We start from the raw sequence: 23,952 nt of genomic DNA, 5'->3' as shown, positions 1-23,952 counted from the left end.
TGGATTATAGCATGATCATAGTCATGTTATTCACAAGTAAGCTTTCTGCTTATAAGTGGGGATAAAAGTTGTCACAGACCTGATTTGAGCTAGGTACATCATGAGGATTAATTAATGTTGCACTGTTAAATAACAATAAAAACCCAAACCCAAGAGGATTAATTAGTATGTTTGCAACATACTTTGGCAACTTTGGAGAGGTGTTTTCTATAATCATATGTTAATCTCTCCCAATGTACCTTGGATTTATTGAAGCTAAAAAGGATATTTTAGACTTTCACTTTGATAACTGATGGAAAGAATAAACTTATTTTCCAACTTCTGTTGGATTTGAAAGTCATTTTTTATCCAATTAAAATTTAATTATAGATAGATTTTCTTTGAAAACCTAGATATCTTAAAACCTTTAGATTTAATTATGAGGGAATAGGAACTAACGTTTCTGGCAATACGGAAAGAGAACATTTTAACTTAAAAGCTCTTCCACTATAAAGTACCTAGAAATGCAGATGAAATGTTACAAACATGTTTTTAAAATGAATGTCTGGGCTCACAAAATAGCAAGGGAAATACCTAAGGGCTAAAAAAGAAGAGGGAACTGATTACCAGAGTTGTAAGCTCAGGAGCTAATGCTGAGACAGCCCTGAGGAGTTTATTTGTCTCAGTCATGAAAGCTTTAATGGCCACACTGGGATTGGAGATGATGCCTTGGACTTGTATGGATTAGAACTGGGAACTCCTTATAAAGCCATGACTCTCGAAGAGTTATACATTCTATGAAGCACGGACTAGGAAAGAAATTCCTAGTCTACCCACACCTGCCTGCTTGAAGATAAGGAAGCTTACTGCCCAACTTGTGCTTGGAGTGGAGAAGGATGGACATCTTCCTGAGAATACACAACTGTAGTCCATCTCTCATGACATTTTGGGACCGGAATTTAATACTATATGAGTGAGCAGAAGGAGATTCAATAAATAGCATATTTCTATTATACCCTCAAAACTTCAGATAAAATTATTAAAGATAAAGACTATTAAACCATCATTGGATATTAATAAAGACTTAATAGAAGGAATTAAGCATGTGATAAATGGGTAAAGCATTTTATTTTTAATTCAGAGAGAGAGGGAGTGAGCAGGGGGAGGGTCAGAAGAAGAGGGAGAAAGACTCAGACTCTGTGCCGCATACCGAGCCCAACATGGGATTTGATCTCATGGCCCCGAGATCATAACCTGAGCTGAAACCAAGAATCAGACCCTTAACTGACTGAGCCCCCCAGGCACCCCTGGCTAAGACATTCTTAAAAACACCAGGCAGATTTGGGAGACAACCAAATACAATTTCTAGAAATGAAAAATGTAGTCATTGAAATAATAATTTAATAATTCAGTGGAAGGACACCTGGGTGGCTCAGTCAGTTAAGCGTCTGCCTTTGTCTCAGGTCATGATCCCAGGGTCCTGGGCTTGAGTGCCGCATCAGTCTCCCTGCTGAGCAGGGAGCCTGCTTCTCCCTCTGCCTGTCATTCCTCCTGCTTGTGCTCGTTCACTCACTCTCTCTCTTTGACAAATAAATAATATTTATAAAAAAATAAAAATTCAGTGAACATGGGAAATAGCAGCTAAAGAGAAAAATCAGTAAACTGGTATAGGAGGAAATTGTTACACTGTGCCACTGAGAGATAAAGATAGAAAAATTTGAAAGAGAATGGCTTAAGTAATAAGGAGAAAAGTAGAGTCCAGTATGAATCTAATAGAAGTTTCATATTCAAAAAGATATGCCTGAAAATTTTCCACTTTTGATGAAAGACCAGAATCAGGAAGTACAGTGAGTCTCTCACAGGATAAATGAAAAGAATATATGAGCAGAGACATTGTTATCAAACAAATGGCAAAGGTAGATATACATGAATTAAGATAGGAATAGCTTTTCCAAAAAAGTTTTTTTATTTATTTTTAGTAATTTCTACACCTAGCATGCAGCTTGAACTCACAACCTTGAGATCAAGAGTTACATGCTCTTCTGACTGAGCCAGGCAAGCACTCCAGGAATAGTAATTTAATAATTCATTTAAGTGTCTTCTTTGCACCAGACTGTTCTAAGTGTCTCTGCCATTCTAGAGCTGATTGGGAAATGAATAGTATGCACATAACCAAATGTGTAATGTATTTCGTTTCAAGCTTTTATTTCAATTCTAGTTAACGTATAGTATAGGTATTGATTTCAGGGGTAATTTAGTGAATCATCACTTATATACAACACCCAGTGCTCATCACAAGTGGCCTCCTTAATACCTATCACCCACTTAGCCCATTCCCTGCCCACATCCCTTACAGCAACCCTCAGTTTGTTCTCTATAGTTTATATAGCTAATAGTCTCTTATGGTTTGCCTCTCTCTCTCTCTCTCTCTTTTTTCCTGCAAACGTGTAGTGTTATGTCAGGTAGTAAGAGAAGACAATAGAGAAATGTAAGGTATAGAGAATCACATGGAAGGGAGTAGCATTTTCAATTAGGATGGCCTGGAAAAGCTTTTCTGAGGAGGTGCCATTTTGAGAGAGCCCTATATCAGGGACAAGGAAAGAACATAGATGAATCACGTGAGGAGGGGGAAAAGGAAGTGGTGCTCCGTGGACAGGCAAGAGGCAGGAATAAGACTGGCTTGTTTGACAAACAGCTTACTGATGGAGTCAGATGTGGTGAGTGAGGAAGAAGAAAAAAGCCAAGGATAATGATTCCTAGATTTCTGATCAGTGCAACTAGGTGCATGGAAGCATCACTTAGGAGATGAGAAAGACAGGAGAGAAGTAGTTTTGGGGGTTGAGAAAATCAAGTTGGAGATGCATATATGATATGCAAGTAGAAAAGTCTAGTAGGTTATTGGATTTATGACTTGAATCTCAGGAGAGAGATTGAATAGGGAAGTAAATTTGGGAGACTTTGAGTATGGATGGTATTTAAAGACAGATTTATAAAGATTAGATGAGATCACCAATGGAAAAAATGTGGATTAAAAAAAAGAAGTAGACTCTCCAATGTTTAGAACCTCTCTCCAATGTTTAGGTGGTAGAGCAGGAACTAGCAAAAGAAACTGAGATTTGGCTAATCAGATAAAATCTTAGGAAGTGTGGTATCCTCAAAGTGATTAATGTCTTTTAAGGACAGAGTGACCTATTGTGATAGGTAGAGTGAGGCCTGAAAAATGATTATTGGATTTGCAAAGTAGAGGTTACTAGTGACATTAAAAAGTACAGTTTGGGGGTAACTGGGTGGCTCAGTTGGTTAAGCATCTGTCTTCTGCTCAGGTTATGATTTTCGGGTCCTGGGATTGAGCCCTGGGTCAGGCTCCCTGCTCAGTGGGAAGTCTGCTTCTACCTCTCCCTTTGCCCCTCTACTTTCTCCCTCCTCCCCACCAAATAAATAAATAAAATCTTTAAACACGTATACTTCTTTAAAGATGACAACATCAACATGGGAAAATATTTTGGAAAAGCAACATGACTCCTAAGAAATTATGAATAAATTAACATATTTAATAAATGACATAGATAATATGGAAAATACCTGAAATAGTAATGTGTTATTGGGATATTAATTAAGGCTTCATCCTAAGTATATCCTTTTGATTATCTAGTATAATGAGAAGTTTGAAAGATTTTATTTATTTGAGAGAGAGAGAGAATGAGCAGGTGGGGGCTAGGCAGAAGGAGAGGGAAAAGCAGGCTCCCCACTGAACAGGGAGCCTGACTGGGGGCTCAATCCCAGGACCCCAAAATCATTATCTGAGCTGAAGGCAGACACTCAACTGACTGAACCACCCAGTCTCCCCAACAATGAGAAATTTTAAATAGCACATATAAACCAAATCTAAAGGAATACAAAAATTCTAACCCAGCATTCTTTATCTGCCTTTCCAAAAAACCTTTTATTAGGTATGAGATGTGAACTTAAAAGCCTTGACATTGATCCTATGAGCCACATCTAAGAGGGAGTTTCTATTACACTAGTCACATTGTTCTCAATAATTAAATAATTTTACTTATATTATTTGTCTGGTGATGTCGTTATTAACAAGGAGTACTAAAATGGCCTAAAGATATGCAGTTGGAGGGAGAACATAGAAGGATGTGAAGATATAAATGGCCAACAGATGCATGAAAAAATGCTCAACATCACTTGGCATCAGGGAAATTCAAATCAAAACCACAGTGAGATACCACCTCACACGGAATTGCTGAAATTAACAAGTCAGGAAATGACAGATGTTGGCAAGGATGCAGAGAAAGGGGAACCTTCCTACACTGCTGATGGGAATGCAGGCTGGTACAGGCACTCTGGAAAACAGTATGGAGGTTCCTCAAAAAATTGAAAATAGAGCTACCCCACGACCCAGCATTACAATACCAGGTATTTACTCCAAAGATACAGATGTAGTGACCCAAAGTCACCTGCACCCCAATGTTTAGCAATAGCAGCAATGTCCACAATAGCCTAACTATGGAAAGAACCCAGATGTCCATTGACAGATGAATGGATAAAGAAGATGTGGTATAAATACACAATGGAATATTACTCAGCCATCAAAAAATTGACATCTTGCTATTGCAACAACATGGGTGGAACTAGAGGGTATTATGCTAAGTGAAATAAATCAATCAGAGAAAGACAATTATCATGATCTCACTCACATGTGGAATTTAAGAAAGAAAACAGAGGATCATAGGGGAAGGGAGGGAAAAATAAAACAAAGTGAAATCAGAGAGGGAGACAAAGCATAAGAGACTCTTAATTATAGGAAACAAACAGGGTTGCTGGAGGGAAAGGGTTTGGGGGGATAGGGTAACAGGGTGATGGACATTAAGGAGGGCATGTGAAGTAATAAGCACTGGGCATTATGTAAGCCTGATGAATTACTGAGCTCTACCTCTTAAACTAAAAATACACTATATGTTAATTAATTGAATTTAAATTTAAAAAGAATGTGGAGAATGACCTGTGAATCAGCTTTAAAAGCACTTTAAGCATTTCTACCTCTTATGTAGAATTAACACATTTATTCTAATCCTACAAAGTTTCTCGTATTTTTTTTTCTACTTTTAGTTTGAGATAATTTTAGACTCACGTGTAGTTATAAGAAATGATACAGAAAGAGGCACCTGGGTGCCTCAGTTGGTTGAGCATCTTTCTTCAGCTCAGATCATAATCCCAGAGTCCTGGGATCGAGACCAACATGGTTGGGCTCCCTGTTCAGTGGGGAGCCTGCTTCTCTCTCTCACCCTGTCCCTCCCACTGCTTGTGCTCCCTCTCTCTCAAATAAATAAGTAAAATCTTAAAAAAAAAATGATACAGATAACCTGTACCCTTTAAACAATTTCCCCCCATGATTACACCTTGCAAAAGTATAGTACCATACCACATTGATACTTGCTGATACCACATTGATACAGAACATTTTCATCCAGCAAGAATCCTTTTTTTTTTTTTTAAAAGATTTTATTTATTTGACAGAGAGAGATCACAAGTAGGCAGAGAGGCAGGCAGAGAGAGAGGGAAGCAGGCTCCTCGCAGAGCAGAGAGCCCGATGCGGGGCTCGATCCCAGGACCCTGAGATCATGACCTGAGCCAAAAGCAGAGGCTTTAACCCACTGAGCCACCCAGGTGCCCCAGCAAGAATCCTTTTTACAGACAGAGCCTTTTATAGTGCTCTGCCCCCTACTCAACCCTTGTCAACCACTAAGCTGTTCTCCATTTTTATAATTATGTCATTTCAAGAATATTATATAAATGGTATCATAAGGTATGTAACCTTTTCAATTTTCATTCATAATTTGCTGGTGTTCCATCTAATTTGTGTACCAAGAGTTCATTCCTTTTTAAAGTTTATGTATGAATGTATGTATGTATGTGTGTGTGTGTGTATATATATATATTTAAAATTTATTTTAAGTAGTCTCTATACCCAGTGTGGGGCTCAAACTTATGACCCAGAGATCATGAGTCACACACTCTTCTGAGCCAACCAGCAACCCAGTTTATTCCTTTTTAATGCTGAGTAGTATTCCATGGTTGGAAGTACCACAGTTTTAACTATATATCCATTGGGCTAGCTCCAGTCTGGGGCTATGATGAATAAAACTGCTGTAGATGTTCATGTACAGGTTTTTGTGTGAACATAAGTTTTCCTCTCTAGGGGTAAATGCCCAGGAATACAATTGCTCGGTCATTGATAGTTGCATATCTAGTTTTTAAGAAACTGCCAATCTGGTTTCCAGAGTGGCTGTACTGTTTTATGTTCCCACCAATGTATGGGTGATCTAGTTTCTCCATATTCTTGCCTCCTTGCTGAATGTTTTTATCTTGAAAGGAGCCCTTCCATGTTAATTTTAGAATAATTTTGTGTCAGATATTTTTTAGGATACCATTTTAATTCCTTTTGATATTTCCACTTCTGGTGCTTTTCACTGTTTCTTGTGGATTTTAGTTACCATACTATAACATTTCTTTGCAGCTAAAGGACTTCATTTTGCATTTCTTTGAAGCAGATCTGTTGTCTCCATTGTTTATGATGAGAAGTCAGCCATTAATTGTCCTGGTTTCTACCTATATATATGAGTCATTTTTCTCTTGCTGTTTTCTCTTGCTCCTTTGTCTTTCAACAATTTAGCTATGCTGTAGTTCTTTAAATATTTTTTTAATTTAAAAATTTTTTAAATTTTCATTATTTTTAATTTTTATCTTCTTAATTTTATATATAGGTGTATGTTTTAAGGTTTATTTATTTATTTTAGAGAGAGAGAGAGAGAGAGAGCGCACATGAGAGTTGGGTAGGGACACAGGAAGAGGGAGAGAATCTCAAGCAGACTCTCTGCTGAGTGCAGAGCCTGACATGGGGCTCCATCTCACAACCCTGACATCATGACCTGAACTGAACTCAGGAGTCAGACACTTACAAGCTGAGCCACCCACGTATCCCAGAATCTCTTTCCTTGGTTAATTGAGCTTCTTTGTTCTATCAATTAATGTTTTTCCTCAGATTTTGAAAGTTTTAACCATTGTTTCCCTAAATGTTTTTCTGTCTCCCTTTTCCTTCTGTTATTCTGTATTTTGAGTCAATTAATGTTGCCTCACAGACCTCTGAGTCTGTTAACTTTCTACAGTCTTTTTCATTCTATTCTTCAAATTAGATAAGTTTTGCTAATCTAAGTTTGCTGATTCTTTCCCCGCCATATAGAATTTTGTGTTGAGCCCTTCTGGTGGATTTTTTATTTTAGTGAATGTAGTTTTCAACTCCAGAATGTCTTTTTTTTTTTTTCTTAAAAGAATTTTTTAAATGTATTTGTTGACATTCTGTGGTTGTTGAATCACTATTGTCATATTTTCCTTTAATTCTTTTTTTTTTTTTTGAGATTTTATTTATTTGAGAGACAGCACAAGCCAGAGGGGCAGGAGAATAGAATAGTAATAATTTTGTATCAGATATTTTTTAGGATACCATTTTAATTCCATTAAATAGGAGAGGGAGAGAGAGAATCCCAAGCAGACTCCATGCTGAGTGTGGAACCCAGTGTGGGGCTTGATCCCAGGACCTTGAGATCATGACCTGAACTGAAACCAAGAGTTGCATGCTAAACCGACTGTGCCACCCAGGCACCCCTTCCTTTAATTCTTTAGCATGGTTCTCTTCAGTTGTTTGTATATATTTATAATAACTGCTTTGATGTTCTTGTCTGCTAAATCTAGTATTTGGGGACCCTGAAAGACTCTGTTGCCTGCTTCTCTTTCTTTAGTATGAGTCATATTTTTCTGTTTCTTTGCATGTTTCATAATTTTTGTTAAAAATTGTGCAATTTAGATGATGTATTGTAGCAACCATGGATTCTGATCACATCCTCTCTACCCCTAAAGCTTATCATCGATGATTTCTGATTGTTTAGTAACTTATCCTGGAGTAAATATGTGAAATCTGTTTGTCCAGTCTCTGCTCAGTTTGTTGTTGTTGTTATTTTTAAGGCTGACTTCCCAGTGCTCACCCCTTATTTCAGCCAGTGATAGGTCAGAAATTGTGCTCAAGTGTAGCCACTCTGGAAAATAGCACAGAGGTTCCTTAGAAAGTTGAAAATAGAGCTACACTATGACCCAGCAATCACACTACTGGGTATTTACCTTAAAGATACAAATGTAGTGATCTGAAGGGGCACGTGCACCTGAATGTTTATAGCAGCAATGTCCACAATAGCCAAACTATGGAAAGAACCTAAATGTCCATCAACAGATGAATGGATAAAGAAGAGGTGATATATGTATATAATGGAATACTATGCAGCCATCAAAAGAAACAAAATCTTGCCATTTGCAATGACATGATGGAACTAGAGGGTATTATGCTGAGTGAAATAAGTCAATCAGAGAAAGACAATTATCATATGATCTCCCTGATACGAAGAATTTGAGAGGCAGAGTGGGGAGGTTTGGGGGATAGGGAAGGAAAAAAATGAAAGATGATTGGATCAGGAGGGAGACAAACCATAAGAGACTCTTAATCTCACAAAACAAACTGAGGGTTGCTGCGGGGAGGAGGGGTGTGGAGAGGGTGGTTGCTTTATGGACATTGGGGAGGGTGTGTGATATGGTGAGTGCTGTGAAGTATGTAAGCCTGATGATTCACAGACCTGTACCCCTGGGGCAAATAATGCATTATAGGTTAATAAAATAATAAAAAAAAAAAAAGAAATTGTGCTCAAATGCACAGAGCCAGTAGTATTTTTACCTTCTGTTGAGAGATCTGTGAATAGGTTGGGGAACGCTTTCAGTATTCAGGATATTTTCAAGTTTGTCTCAATTTTTATGTTTTCCCTCAGGAAAACTTATTTCTGTAGCCACAAATGTGTGGATAGTTTGGGAGTTCTCTAGTCTCTGCTACACATGCATGCTACTTCTGTTTAGCTAGGAATACATGGGAAGTTTATCAAGCCCATTTATGGTTGTCTCTCCTCCAAGATCTCTGTGATGTTCCCTGCTAATCTGCCAGTGGGCTTGTTTCTGGCCCCAGTTGAGACTGCAACCTCACCCTCTTGTGGACAGCTTCAGAATTTTCCTTTTTACTTTGGGGCATAGCTTTTCTGCTCTGCACTCTGAATCAACTCAGCCACCTCTGTCTGCGTAGCTGCTAGTTTTCATGGCCTGTAGAACTGTCACATTGACTTTATTAAATGGGGGAGGAAGAGTAATGCGAACTGGTCAAGGAAACGGTGCCACAGACTTCTGCTGCTCCTAAGTGCAGTAGATTTTCATGAACAAATACTTCTCAGTTTATTGTATGCCTGTTTCCAGTAATTTGAGATGATGTTTTGACATTTTTTTTCCAGCTGTATCTTTGCTTTTGCAGAGAGAATTTGTTAAACTCCTTACTCCAACATGCTGGGAGCTTCCTTTTGGTGATTTTTGAAATGTTTATGTATGTGGTTTTTCATATAAAAACATACAAAATATTGCATGAAAATCATGTTATTTACAGCCCATTTAAAATTTATTTTCGAAGACTACATTTCTGTTAATCTAATGAAGATTATAATTACATTGAAATTTAATCTTTTTATTGTTGCAGATTTCAAGTTCCACCTATAAAGACAGGAATGAGGAATACAAAAGACAATTTACACATTTACCTGATACAGAGAAGCTAATAGCAGGTAAAAAAGACAGGAAGTTGTAAAAAAAAAATTTTACTACCTCATTATCAAAATAGAACTGACAAGTGACAATATTTGTAGAATATTTAAGCCTTTGTGCTAGATAGAAAATATTTTTGAAGATAAGTGTCATATTAGGCAATGTAAAACTAAGTTGTAATTTGGGGAGGAGTGATTTCTCACATAAAAATATTAAATACTTCCATGTGTCCTGCCCCATGCTTTAATAAAACCACCATTTTGTAACCCCCCCAAAAAATAAATAAAATAAAAAAGTACTAGCTAAGAAAATAGAACTAAAAGAAAGTTATCGACAATTTCTTCTGGTGCTTGTTTCATATGGTTTTGTAGGAAAAATTTTAAATTTGATGTTCAATATATATTACCTTTCCCTGGAAAAATGTATTCCTTAACAGATTATAGAGCAATTTTATAAAATTTTCTAGGGCTATATTATTTTCTTTCCTTTTTTAAGATTTTATTTATTTATTTATTTGACAGAGAGAGAGCTCACAAGTAGGGCTATATTATTTTCATGTAAACTTTAATTTCTTAGAAGTTTGTTTATGTATTGTTTTAGTAGTCTCTTTACCCAATGTGGGACTCGAATTCATGACCTTGAGATCAAGAGTCACATACTCTTCCAGCTGAGCCAGCCAGGTGCCCTCATGAAATCTTTCAGATAGATTTTATTTGAAATAGACTTTAAGAGGAAAAATTTAGCCATTTTTCTTATAAAAAGTGCTTTATTTTTTATATAAGCTTAATATAGATTTTTTTGTGATCAAAATAAAAATCAAAATTTTAGTGTGTATTTCATTTAAACCATTTATACATAGAAATTTCTGATTTCTGATACTGTTGGGCAATATTCCATTAAATGTAACTGAATTTCTAGATAGTTCGGCTTAGTACCTAAATATCATTATAATGAATTAAAACAACTTCTAAGAACTTTTGAAAGTAATGCATTCTTATGACAAAATATTCAAACGCTATATAAGGGCATATAATGGGAAGTGAGTGGTCCTTCTGACCAAGACTACTGCAACATTTTTCCTGGCCTATATAACCTCTTTTAGTGATTTTTTAATGTATATTTCCAAACATTTTCTGCAGGTATTTCAAGAGGCATGTACATATATCCCTAACGGAATTTAAATTAAGAACATACGGTGCCTTACTCTTTGAACCTTGTTTTGAGCTCTTTTTATTAGCATTACCTAAGGATCCACTTCATTCTTTCAATGCCTGCCTGGTATTCCACTAAATGAACTTTGTACCATAATTTATTTAACAAATCCTTTATTGATGGACATTTTGCTTGCTTCTTGTTTTTTACTATTTTTGCTAATATTACACTGAAACTTTTACATTTGTTTTGGCATATATGTGCGCACATATTGTAGGATAAATTTTATGAAGTTAAGTTGTGGCAAAAAGGTAATGAGCATTTAAAAAGTTTACCGATGCCAAGGGCGCCTGGGTGGCTCAGTCACTGGGCGTCTGCCCTTGGCTCAGGTCATGATCCTGGGGTCCTGGGACTGGGAGTGAGCTCCACCTCAGGCTTCCTGCTCAGCAGGGAATCTGCTTCTCCCTCTCCCTCTCCTCCTGGTTGTGTTTCCTCTCACTGTCTCTCTCTCTTTCTGTCAAATGAATAAACAGAATCTTTCAAAAAAATAATGTAAAAAGTTTCCTATTGCCAATTTACTCCAAAAGGCTTCACCAATTTGCATTTTCATTAAGTGTATGTAAGTACCTGTTTGCCACACCTCAGGAACTTTGCATTAGTAGAATTTGGTAGGTAGAAATGGTACTTCATCCTTGTTTAAATATGCATTTCTTTAATTATAAAGGAGGTTGAACATTATTCATATGTCTGTAAACCATTTGTATTTCTTCTCCTGTGAACATTTCTCATCATAAACTTGCCCATTTTTCTGGTGGTTGTTTGTCTTTTTCTTAATTTGTAGTAGCTTGTTAGATGTTTAAAAAATTAGATCTTTTTCATGTGTGTTGCAAATGTTTCTTGCCAGTTTGTCACTTGAAATTAAATACTTTTCATAGAAAGCTTTACAAAATTTATCATACTTGTCGTTACTATCTTGAAAGTCTGATGATACAGTGACATATACTCATTATAAAACATTAAAGCTATAGAGAAAAATATAAAGAAAAAAATTGAAAATTATTGGTAATCGTAATACCTACATATAATTTTGGTTAAAATTGTTCAGATAACTTTTCTAGGTATTTTTCAGTATGTAAATTTGCTTTTAAAAATTTACATTTTGTAGTGTTCTCTCACTGATACAATAAACCTGTTCCATTTATAAAATTTGGAAAATACAGACTTTTACAAAGTAGAATTAATACCATATGTAAATATACTAAGCTACAGACCGAGAGAAAATAGTTGATAATCCCATATCTGATTTTTTTTTTTTTTTTTTTTGACGGAGAGAGAGATCACAAGTAGGCAGAGAGGCAGGCAGGGAGAGAGGAAGGGAAGCAGGCTCCCTGCTGAGCAGATAGCCCGATGTGGGGCTCGATCCCAGGACTCCGGGATCATGACCTGAGCTGAAGGCAGAGGCTTTAACCCACTGAGCCACCCAGGCGCCCCCCCATATCTGATTTTTTAAAGATGAACAGGACTGGCCCTCTTTGAAAGAATATATAACCGGGGCACCTGGGTGGCTCAGTGGGTTCATGCCTCTGCCTTCAGCTCAGGTCATGATCCCAGGGTTCTGGGTTCGAGCCCCGCATTGGGCTCTCTGCTCAGCAGACTCTCATCCGTTAGTGGTGGGAGTGCAAACTAGAGTAGCTGCTTTGGATGGCAAGTTGGCATTTTCTTGTAAAGTGACACATATGCTTAACCAATCCTAATTATTTTCTTAAGTGAACTATAAACCTGTGTTCCCAAAAGTCCTGTGCATGATTATTTATAGCATCTTTAGTAATAATTGGGGAATACCCAAGATGTCATTCAACTGGTGAATGAGAGCTCCTTGAAAAAATGGTCCATTCTGGGGCTGGGACAATGAAAAATATAAGATAAGTGACTGTGGAGTATCTTGTAGTTTATAGCACCAGAAAATAAGGAAGTGCTTAAAAAAAAAAAAAAAAAAAAAGGAGCCAACTTGAAAAAACTCCCAGGGGTCAAAGACAGAATAATTTAAGCGATAATAAAATCAATAATGACAATATTGGATTATAACCTAAAGAATAAAATAAATATCCATCAGTCTATATTGCTATAAATGCTTGAATAATTAAATGTGTCAGGGAGAAGACACAGATCTTCCTCCAGTAGTATTCCCAGGTAATTTATATGCACTTAAAGTTTGAGAAGTACTGTTGTAGGATAACACTTGAGTGCCATACCTAAGGGTGAAAACTTACTAGGTTCTATTCTCTGCACTTATAATAATGATGATGAAGAGGATCTCTAAAAGATTTTAACCAATCCATGTATATTTATACAACTGATTTCACCAGTGTGACCCCATGCGTAGCATCCAATATAAACAAGCCACTAATTTCACTAATGAAATCCCTTTTCTAATGTGATTGTGCTGATTAGCCAAACATTTCTTTTTAAACAGTTAATAAAGGTAACAGAAGGGCTTACAGTAGCCGCTGAAGGAGTATAGTCCTAATTAAAGTCCTAATTGTTAGCTGACCTCTCCCAGTGTGAAGCCCTGATTAGGACAACTAACTATCCCTAGAACATTTCTAAAAACGTTTGCTTTAGCTGGAGTCCACATTTTCACTCCTAATATTCATTTGTGCCTTCTTTTTTTCTTGCTTAATCCTGGCCAAATTTTGGCCAGGATTTTTTTTTTTTTTTTTTTTTTTTTGTTTTTTTTTTTTTTTTTTTTAATTTTTTTTGTTTATTTTTTTTTTTCTGGTAGGCCAGAAAATATCCTACCCATCCAGGAAACTCCACAAAACTAGAAAAGAAAGAAAACAGTTTTATTATTGAAAAAGCATTCAACTGGAATGGGACTTGCATCACAGGTAATCTGTAAAAGAGATTGTGAGGAAAGACAGAAATCTCACCTTTTTAAATAACCAAAGAGTTGCAACCCTTTACAAATGCTCTGAAGATAAATGATAACTAGTCTTCAAGAGGACTGATAGTACTGTTTATCGCACGCAGTTCATCATAAATTCACCTGATAATTGGGGCTACTCTCTGTTTTAACTAACTGGCTTTATGAAAAGGAAAAATAAACTTACATCTTTATGACAAGAGTTAATTTTACAACTTGGAGCGAGGTGCCCACTGAAGTTAAGCTTCTACCATATCACAGAAACGGAGAGAAAGGGTGCTATCTCTCTTGATGTTTACATTTTAAAGAGGTGACTGCTAGGTTCTTAAGAAAACATTCCTGGGTTGTAAAACTGGCCAGGGGCTTATTTCACTTTTAAAAAGATTCACATATATCTGAAAGGAGCAAGAAAGAATTTACAAATTTTGTACAGAAAATAATCAAAGAGACGTGAAGGAGTCTTTTTTCCCCTTTTTGCACCAGGGAAAATTAATTTTTTTCTTTTTCAATTTGTATTTACCTTGACAGTTGTCTCAGTAAAAAGCAAACAACACAAAAAAATGTAAAGTATAAAAAAGGAGATTGGTTGTGGCCCCTGGGTGGCTCAGTTGGTTGAGTGTCCAACTCTTGATTTGGCTCAAGTCATGGTCTCGGGGTTGTAGGATCAAGCCCCACCTCCAGCTCCACACTGGGTGTGAAGCCTGCTTGGAATTCTCTCTCTCCTTCTCCTCTACCTCTCCCTGCTCACTCACTCTCTAAAAAAAATAAAAAATGAAAAAGGAGAATGGTTTCTTTTCTTTTTTTTAAGACTTTATTTATTTGACAGAGATCACAAGTAGGCAGAGAGGCAGGTAGAGAGACAGAGGAGGAAGCAGGCTCCCTACTGAACAGGGAGCCCGATGAGGGGTTCCATCCCAGGACGCTGAGATCATGACCTGAGCCGAAGGCAGAGGCTTAATCTACTGAGCCACCCACGTGCCCAAGAATGGTTTCTTTTATAATTTAAATATTAAATCTGAAAGCAATCCTAAAAATGTTGTTCTGGAGAGTCTTTTTTAAGGCAATGTTAGCATTATTGTGTTCCCATAGATGATTGCTGCTAGATAAGGATATTTTAGAAAAAAAAAAAAAAAAAGAATACTTTGGGATGTATATTTCCTGACATGATTGTTTAAGAACACATTCTTTGAATTCACTGTTATCTCCCTTATGGATAGATGATGTCTAAATCCTTTGATAAAACTATAAATAGGACATCTTGTTTATTTATTGTGCAATCTTACTCTAGAAGTATATGGTGCTTTTTCACTCCATCTGTATTTCCATAACACTTGGTACATATTTCCACTCTAACCTTTGTTGTGTTATAGTTAATAAATCTTTAAGAATTGGAGCCATTCAATTGTTCCAAAATTGATTATGTAATAACTAGTTAGTTGATGTTAACACACATATCAAAGTGATCTATGTTGCTTGATTAATTTACTTAATTTTATTCTATCTTTCTAGTCACTAATTATAAAGTTATAAAATCCACAGGCCAATTTTTTTTTCATAGACCAATTTTTGATAAACATTTTCTTATTCCATTCTAGATGAATCAGATAGTTATTTGACTCAATCAGGTAGAATATTGCCTTCTGATATGATAATTACACGTTTGCTTATCAGTAGGGAAATTGAGAGTAAAAAAATAAAAGTAAAATCCCCTGGCTTAAAAAAAAATTTCTCCATTTCTTGCATGGGCCATATTGCTAGAAAGCCATTTTATAAAAAAATTTTTATTGAGGTATAGTTTATTCCAATAAAATATATCTGTTTTGGGATTCCCACCCTCCTCCCCTTTTTCACCTCTATCCTAAAGGTTGGGGGAAGGAATAGAAGGAGAGGGAGAAAGACAATCTTCAGCAGACTCCTTGCTGAATTTGGAGCAGGATGGGACTTGGGGCTCTATCCCACTACGCTGAGACCATAACCTGACCTGAAATCAAGAGTCAGATGCTTAACTGACTGAGCCAGCCAGGCACCCCAGGAAAACCCTTTTTTAAAACACTGAAAAAAGTCTGTCAATCTATGTCAAATAGTCTTCAGTTAAAATAATCTGGTTGGTTGCTATAGCTTTGAACATAGTTAATGTAAAATGGTGCAGTGGTTCTCATAGTGTGCTACACAGGCTAAAGGTGTTGGTGTTACCTGGGATCATGTTAGACTTGAAAGTCTTTACCCTGCTCCAGACATATTTAATCAGAAACTCTGGGGAGGGGCCTAGCAATCTGTGTTTTAATAAGTGTGCCAAGTATTTCTGATCTGAAATGCAAGAAGCACTAAATTAATAAAATGATTCAGTGGCTTAGATAAAAATTTCAGGACACCTCAAGGTGACCTTGAGCCCAATCCCTGTTTTAGAGATGCATACCCATAATGAGTAACTTAATCTACTTAATTATTTACTAGGACTTTTGTTTGGGGGCATCTCAGTTTTGTTCTGCTGAAGGAAACATTTTGCAAGAATTACTTTGCTCAATTTTTAGTATTTGCTTAGAAATTTAACATGATTAAATTTAAATATTTTGAGGTTTATACCTCAATGATGTTTTCCTAAAATTGTTAATCACTTTATATAGTTTTTAAATTTATCATTTAAACTAAATCTTCTCACAGCGATGAGGGAGCAGAAGGCTGGCTGAAGACAAAGCACAAGCTGACACCCTGCAAACCCCCCCCCACACACACTTCCCACTCCTGGGGTGGGACACATGTGACGTTCTTCCAGGCATCTCCCAACTGTCTTAATGTTAATACCCAGCTAGAGGGGAAAACAACCTTAACTTGACAAGGTCATGGCCTCTAGTATTTTGTAGGTATCTTGTAGGTGGGTCCTCTTCAGCATATGAAAGTTCTTTTGAAATGCTTTCCCTTACTTCCCCCTACTCCTGAGTATATAATCAGCCACCCCTCACAACCGCAGTACAGCTGGTCTTTCTGCCCACGGTCCTGTACCTGTGCTTTAATAAACCACCATTTTGCACCAGAGATGTCTCAAGAATTCTTTTTTGTTTGTCAGCTTCAGAACTCACCCCACCAAACCTCACCTATATCCCCAAACTCCATCGACAGCACCCCTTTATATCTTGAATTATTGATAATTTAGCCATACTATTTACATTAGCCAAAGAGCCAAATCTAAATCATGGTATTAACTTACTGGTGGATAGTGGCATTTACCAGAACACCCCTGATTTTGCTGGATTTTAGTGCTGAGGCAGAGAGGATCAACCTTGAAACTAACTTAAAATCTACACAATTTTTGGAGTAATTATTGTCCCCTTCCTCACCCTTTTCCAATGTCTAATCACCACTCTCCCATCAGTATTACCTCTTAAATATCTCAAGTATATTTACTTGAGTAAAGTAGTTACATAAAACTATTTTTTTCTCTTAATACTGTCATTTCTAGGTCTGAGCCACCATCAGTTTGCCTCTGGACTTTCAACTCATTTATATGAATCTATTCTCCTAGTGTGAAAAAAGTAGTCTTGAATAATACACATCTGATCAGGCCCCTTCTGCTTGAAACTCATCAATGGCAAAACAAAACAAAACACCTCATCAGTGGCTTCTTGTAAAGTTCACAGTCTACCGTAGCCTGTCAACCTTACATGATCTAGTTTCTCCAGCTTCTCTAGCCCAAAGTTCTTTGTATAGTTGCTCAGGTGTGCTTTTTCTTTCTACCACAGGGTCTTCACACATGCTCTTTCCTCATAGTCCAGCTGACCATTTATTGACCTTTAGTTCTTAGTTTAAAAACTACTTTTTCTGATATACACTCTCCCTACCCAATCCCCTCATGCCTGTGTCCTCTTTGTAATAGTCTCTCATAGCTTTCTCTACACTTTGATCATTATACTTATTTTGTATTTGTTTGTTAATTGTATACCTTCCCTTCTAGACTGTTCCATGAGGGCAAGGCCCATGTTTGGTAATGCTAGTGCCAGCAAAATATCTGGTGTATGGTGCCCAAAGTATCTGAATCAGTGAGTGATTGAATGAACAAACAAACTAATGAACAAAGAGTGATGACTTTTCGTGTGTTAAAGTAGAATGAGATTATAAAGTTGCCAGATTTTTGTGAATAAGCTGTTCCTTATTCTTGTGTGTCTAGATTATGCTTGTGCTCTTCAGAGGGACATTTTGCTTCAGGGACGTCTATATCTTTCAGAAAACTGGCTGTGTTTCTATAGCAACATCTTCAGATGGGAAACTACGGTAAGCTGTATTTAGATTTGATTTGTTGATACAAATAATTGCATAGGTAGAAATATATGCAGTCTTCCTAAAAATAATACACTTTAGATTCCAAAGTAAATTTATATATATTTGTATATTGTACTTGTATTGCATGTAATAGATATATATACAATTTATATACTGTTGAAGTATGTAATCTATTTTCTTAGTACATTGAGCTCCATTTGTACATATTTAATACAGTTTGAGAAAGAGATTTCAGGTTGAAAAAAGCTTGAACATATATCCATTTGACTGCCAAAATCATGTCTTATGTGACAGACTGTCTGAATTTTGTTTGTGTGTGTATGTGTTAATATGGAACATGAACACCCACATGTCTTTTCACACTCTATCCTAAACTTAGAGATAAGAGCTGTGGAGGAAATTATTGACGGGGGAGAATGTCTGACTGCTTACCCTGTTTTTTTCAGAGAATGAAAGCATGTACTTATTATTATTAACTCCTTCATGTTCTTCAGTGGAATATTCTGGATTAGGTTGATGTAATACTTGGTATTTTGTGCTGTACATGTTTCTGAAAAATCCATATAATAATTTTTCATTCTTTTGTGTGTTTAGATTTGTATTGCATTAAAGAACATAACCTTCATGACTAAGGAGAAAACTGCTCGACTCATCCCAAATGCTATCCAGATTGTTACAGAGGGTGAAAAGGTGAAAAGCTTTTCTGCCTTTGCTTTATTATACAATGTGGAGAAAATCTGCATCATACTGATACATCAGTGTTGGTAATTTTTCTTGGAGTTAGGAATTTGTAGTAGAGATACATTGTATTTAATACTAAATTTCTGTATAGTTAAATACTTTTTGCTAATTAAATGACTGCTAACATTTTTTTCAACATGTAATCAACATTTTTTTATTAACTCTGCTGACATTTTTTGTGCTTTATAGTTCACAGAGAACTTTTTCCCATATTTTTCACTTCTTCATTATAAGAGGTAGGTAAGGAAAGCATTAGTAAAACATCATTATTTCTGAATACCCTAATAATTTCATGATATTATTTAGTCAATAATACCTGCACAGAAGCAACTAATAAAAACAAATTGTTCTGGTGAACAGAGAGATTTGGGGTAGTATATAAGTAAACACATAATCACTATAATATTTTTTTAGGATGGTAGTTATCTTTAACTGTCATCATTTTTATTATTTACCTACAATATCTGCTACTTTTTAGTGAGGATATATGAAGAATCTTTCTGAACCCACCTGGAAGATTGATTAGGGCTCTGTGTGTGACATTAGAAGCATAATGCTGAGAAAGAAAAAGGAAGAAGGGAGGAAAAGAGGGCAAACATGGAGAAGAAGGAGAGGGAAGGAGAAGGAAGGAAGGAAGGGAAGCAATGAAAGAAAAAAAGAGAGAAAGGGGAGAAGCAGGGGAGAGAAACATTATTATAACATTGAATCATTATAATAATTTTAAATCTTGTAGTTTCTTTCAAATGTACTTTACATTTTATTTTTGTTTTAAATAATCTATGCTTACAGAATACTTCCAAGTACAATACAAAAAACTTTCCCCTCTGAACTATTTGAGGGTAAGTTGTCACTCTGAAGCCTCATCACTCCAGATATCACCCCAGATAGTCTAGCGTGTATACCCTCATACATGGAGGCCCTTCTTACTTACTTGGGCTCTGAATGTATCAAGGAGATTTTCCAAATAGAATTATATCCTTCCATGTGGACAACCTCCTCAACTTTTCTGGTTTTGACATTGTTTTGGGCTACTACAGCTCTTTTCTGCCCTCACCTCTACTGTGGATGCCGGCTTTCTCTGTTCCACCAACAGCTTTAGGGCTGAACTGTTCAGGAAAGGAAGAAGAACTAAAAAAAAATTTTAATTTTACAATCAATATACGAATATATTGCATTCCCTAACAAAGTCACAAAACAGTTCTTAAACTAACATCTTTCTTCCATGCCTATAATCCCTAATCCCATTGCTTTTCTAGAGGCAAACACTGTTATTAGTTTGATATGTATCTTTTCAGACTTTTTCCCTTTGTGTGTATAAATATCTATATCTATAAATACACATATAGACACATGCATATATGTATCTTTGTGTGTCTATATATATAGACATACATATATATGTGTATATATATAGTTTTGCTTTGTTTTTGAAGCAAATGCTACTTTATACATGTTGGTTTTCAGTTCTTTCTTAAAAAGAAGTTAATATCTCTTGGAGTCATAGCACATCTAGATGGAGCTATTTCTGTTTATTCATATTCTGTTTATTCATGTTTATTCTGTTTATTCATGTAATTCCTGTTTATTCATTGACCATTAGTTCATTTCCAATATTTTGTTATTATTAACAATGGTGCCATGGACAGCCTAACTGTGCCTTCTTAAGCCCAATGTATGGCTCTTTCTCACATCTATAGTGACATTTCAGGGTCAAGCATTTTCATTTTAATAATGATAACAACAACTAGCATTTGTTGAACATACTTGTTTTAACACTGTTTTAAGTTCTGTATAGATATTTTCTCATTTAATTCTCACAAAAATTTGTTACTATATTTTATTATCATTTTTCTCAGATGAGGAAATTAAGCAAAAGAAAAAGAACCCAAGGGGCACCTGGGTGGCTCAGTGGGTTAAAGCCTTTGCCTTCAGCTCAGGTCATGATCCTGGGATCCAGCCCCCGCAACGGGCTCTCTGCTCAGCAGGAGCCTGCTTCCTCCTCTCTCTCTGCCTGCTTCTCTGCCTACTTGTGATCTCTGTCTGTCAAATAAATAAATAAATAAATCTTAAAAAAAAAAGAAAAAGAAAAATAACCCAAAGTCATAGGACTAAGTGGTAGATTATATACAAGAGTGGATAGAATTGATAAATTATTTAGTTTAAGAAGTGGGAACTATAGTTTTATCTTTTCTTATTTAGATACCAATCTTTTAAATTCTTGCATTTCAGTAAGAAAGTTACCTTTTTATGAATGTTAGCAGTTTATTGACCTAATATTTGTAAATGGTCTGTTTGGGCAGGTAAAATTATGTAATGCAGTGATTCAAATGGAAATTTTTTTCTTTTTGTTTCCTTTTTTTAAAAAATTGTATAATGTCCCTCAAGTTATGGCAGTGGACCTTGTGCCACTGAATTTTCAAAATGTATCATTTTTTCTTTTTTTACTGTGCTTCAAATAAATAGAAAAAATAGTTCTAAAAAAAAGAAGTGGGAACCAAATGGACTAGGAGATTTTTCTTATCTATATATCTGAACAAAATGATATAAGATTATGATAATGCAAGAAAGCAAAACAGTTTGGTCTAAGGAAAGGAAATAGAGGATAAATAGTTATCATTAAGTAGTTATCATTAGGCCACATATTATGTATATAATTCTGTTTGGAAGATCTCCTCAATATAGTCTTGTTATGAAAAGTTTTGCTTCATGGAGAGTATTACATAGCAACATTTCAATTTATTAACTGGAAAATAGCACTTTAAAATTTTCCTATGAAAAGTGTAAATGCCCAAAATATTATTTGTTTGACTTTTTTTTTTTTTCTTAGCAAATCAAACATATAACTGAGCTTTCTCATCCTTAAAAATAACTACTCAATCATGAAAAGTCACTAACTATGGGGTCGGAAGGATGATACACTGAGAGACTGTATTTAGTGCTGTCACTTGTCAGATTTTCTCGTAAAAGCCTATTTTAAAACGTGACTTTGCAAAATCAGTTAAATGCAGAGGAAGAGATGGGGCTAAAAGCAAACATAGAATTATAGATTGAAACATGCTATTTTTTTTCTATAGCATTCAAAGCAAAGTTAAGTTTTAACATGGGTGTTTTACATCTATAATTAGTAGAAATTAAGCATTTCTGGATTTTTTTTAGAAGACTATGAAAGATATGATTTGAAATTAAGATCCTTAAAATAAGTTGATCTCTGAAATCCACTTGAATTTTTGAAAGATTTATTCATTTATTTATTTTTAGAGAGAGAGGAAGTGTGTGCACGAGTAGGGGGAGGGGCAGAGAGAGAATCTTCAAGCGGATGCCCTGCTGAGCATGGAGCCCATGACTCATAAGATCTTAATCTGAGCCAAAACCATTTTAACTGACTGATTTAACTGATCACTCATTTAACTGACTGAGACACTTAGGGGCCCCCACTTGCATTTTTTTTTTTTTTAATGCTTTATGTATACTTGGCTCATGTGGACACCAAATCATGCCTCTTTGGAAAGTTCAGAATAAATATAGTTTTAATCTTTTTCATAAGTTTTTAAGATTATTGTAATAAACTATGTGTAGATAAATATTTACCTATTTCAAGCTCCTTTTCTGAGTAAATATTGATAAAATTGTATTTCCTGTAAGATAAAGTTTTTAAAAATTTTATTTATTTTATTAGAGAGCATGTGCCTGTATGGGGGTGCAGAAGGAGGAGAGACTCTAAGCAGACTCCATGCTGAGCATGGAGCCCAATGTGGGGTTCTATCTCAGGACCCTAAGATCAGACTTAACAGGCTGAGCCACCCACATGCCCCTGTAAGATAGTTTTTAAAGACACCTTGTTCAAGCTCCAATTACCTATTTTTATTCTATTGTAGCAAAGAGTGAAACAAAAATAATATATGAAATAGGGAATGGTGTCCTATTAGTTTGCTTTAATCATAGCAGGTGCCAACAGATCTTCATGACAGATACTGTCACCCACCCCCACTTTTTTTAATGACACTGAAATTATCTCACCATTTTTCTTTGCAGTTTTTCTTTACATCTTTTGGTGCCAGAGATAGAAGTTACCTCAGTATCTTTAGGTTGTGGCAGAATGTACTGTTAGACAAGGTAAGTGTTCATACCAGAGGCAGGTGCTTCTTATAATAGCAACCTCCCAATGTGTACCTCCACAGTGTTTGCAAGTTGAATTTTTCTGGAGTTAATTTGACTAGACTATATAAATTCCAAGATGAACCATGAAGCAAAACAGAATCCATAGTTATGTTAAGATGTTAATTTTACAGTAAGTCTCCCTTTTATCTGCAGGGAATGTGGTCCAAGGCCCATAGTGGATGCCTGAAATTGCACATAGTACTGAACTCAATATATATGCTATGTTTTTCCTATACATCCATACCTATGATAAAATTTCACTTATAAATGAGGCACAGTAATAGATTCATAAAAATAACTAATAATAAAATAGAATAATTATAACAATATACCATAATAAAACTTATGTGAATGTGGTATCTCTCTCGCTCTCAAGATATCTTATTGTACTGTACTTATCTTCTTCTTGTGATGATATGAGATAATGAAATGACTGCATGATGCAATGAGGTGAGGTGAATGACAGGCATTGTGATGTATTGTTAGGCTACTACTGACATTCTGATGGTGTGTCAGAAGGAGGACAATCTGCTTCCTGACTGTGGTTGACTGTGGGAACTGAAAGGGGGGAAAGTGAACCTGTGGATAAGGGGGGGACTACTGCAATCCCCAGGGTAACCATCAAGAAAATAACTTTAAAAATATGGTAAAAGAAACCTCAAGGGAATTAAAATTGGTACACTAGAACTATCTGTTTAACATGTATGAAGGCAGTAATGGAGGAATAGAGGGACAAAAAGACATAAGATACATAGAAAACAAATATCAAAATGGCAGACATTATATTTAAATCATTAAACATAGATTAAGCACTTCAATCAGAAGGCAGAAGTAGGCAGAAAGAATGAAAAAAAAAAAAAAAAAAACCAAACCATACTCTGACTCTATGCTGTCTGTTTGAAACATGTTAAAGATACAAACAGATGGAAAAAAAGACACTATTACAAATAGTATTCAAAAAATAGCTGAAGTGACTGCAGTAGAATCAGACAAAATAGACTTTGAGATAAAAATAAAGACAAGGAATGATGTTTTAT

General features: G+C 35.7%; 1 protein-coding gene across 1 annotated transcript in view; it reads left to right on the top strand.

The window, feature by feature from the left end:
- The window catches only part of LOC111150891 (GRAM domain containing 1C), a 90,413-nt gene that overhangs the window by 13,465 nt on the left and 52,996 nt on the right, over positions 1-23,952 (top strand). Inside the window, exons 3-6 of the mRNA XM_022508574.1 lie at positions 9,602-9,686; positions 17,904-18,007; positions 18,611-18,706; positions 22,790-22,870. Of these exons, the coding sequence (XP_022364282.1) occupies positions 9,602-9,686; positions 17,904-18,007; positions 18,611-18,706; positions 22,790-22,870 (366 nt within the window). The remainder of the gene's footprint in view (positions 1-9,601; positions 9,687-17,903; positions 18,008-18,610; positions 18,707-22,789; positions 22,871-23,952) is intronic.

The sequence above is a fragment of the Enhydra lutris genome, unplaced genomic scaffold (genome assembly GCF_002288905.1).
Source record: "Enhydra lutris kenyoni isolate GAN:26980312 unplaced genomic scaffold, ASM228890v2 scaffoldscaffold2, whole genome shotgun sequence".
Classification (NCBI taxonomy): Eukaryota; Metazoa; Chordata; class Mammalia; order Carnivora; family Mustelidae; genus Enhydra; species Enhydra lutris.
The sequence above is the reverse complement of the archived record's forward strand: the minus strand, read 5'-3'. Positions and strand labels throughout refer to the sequence as shown.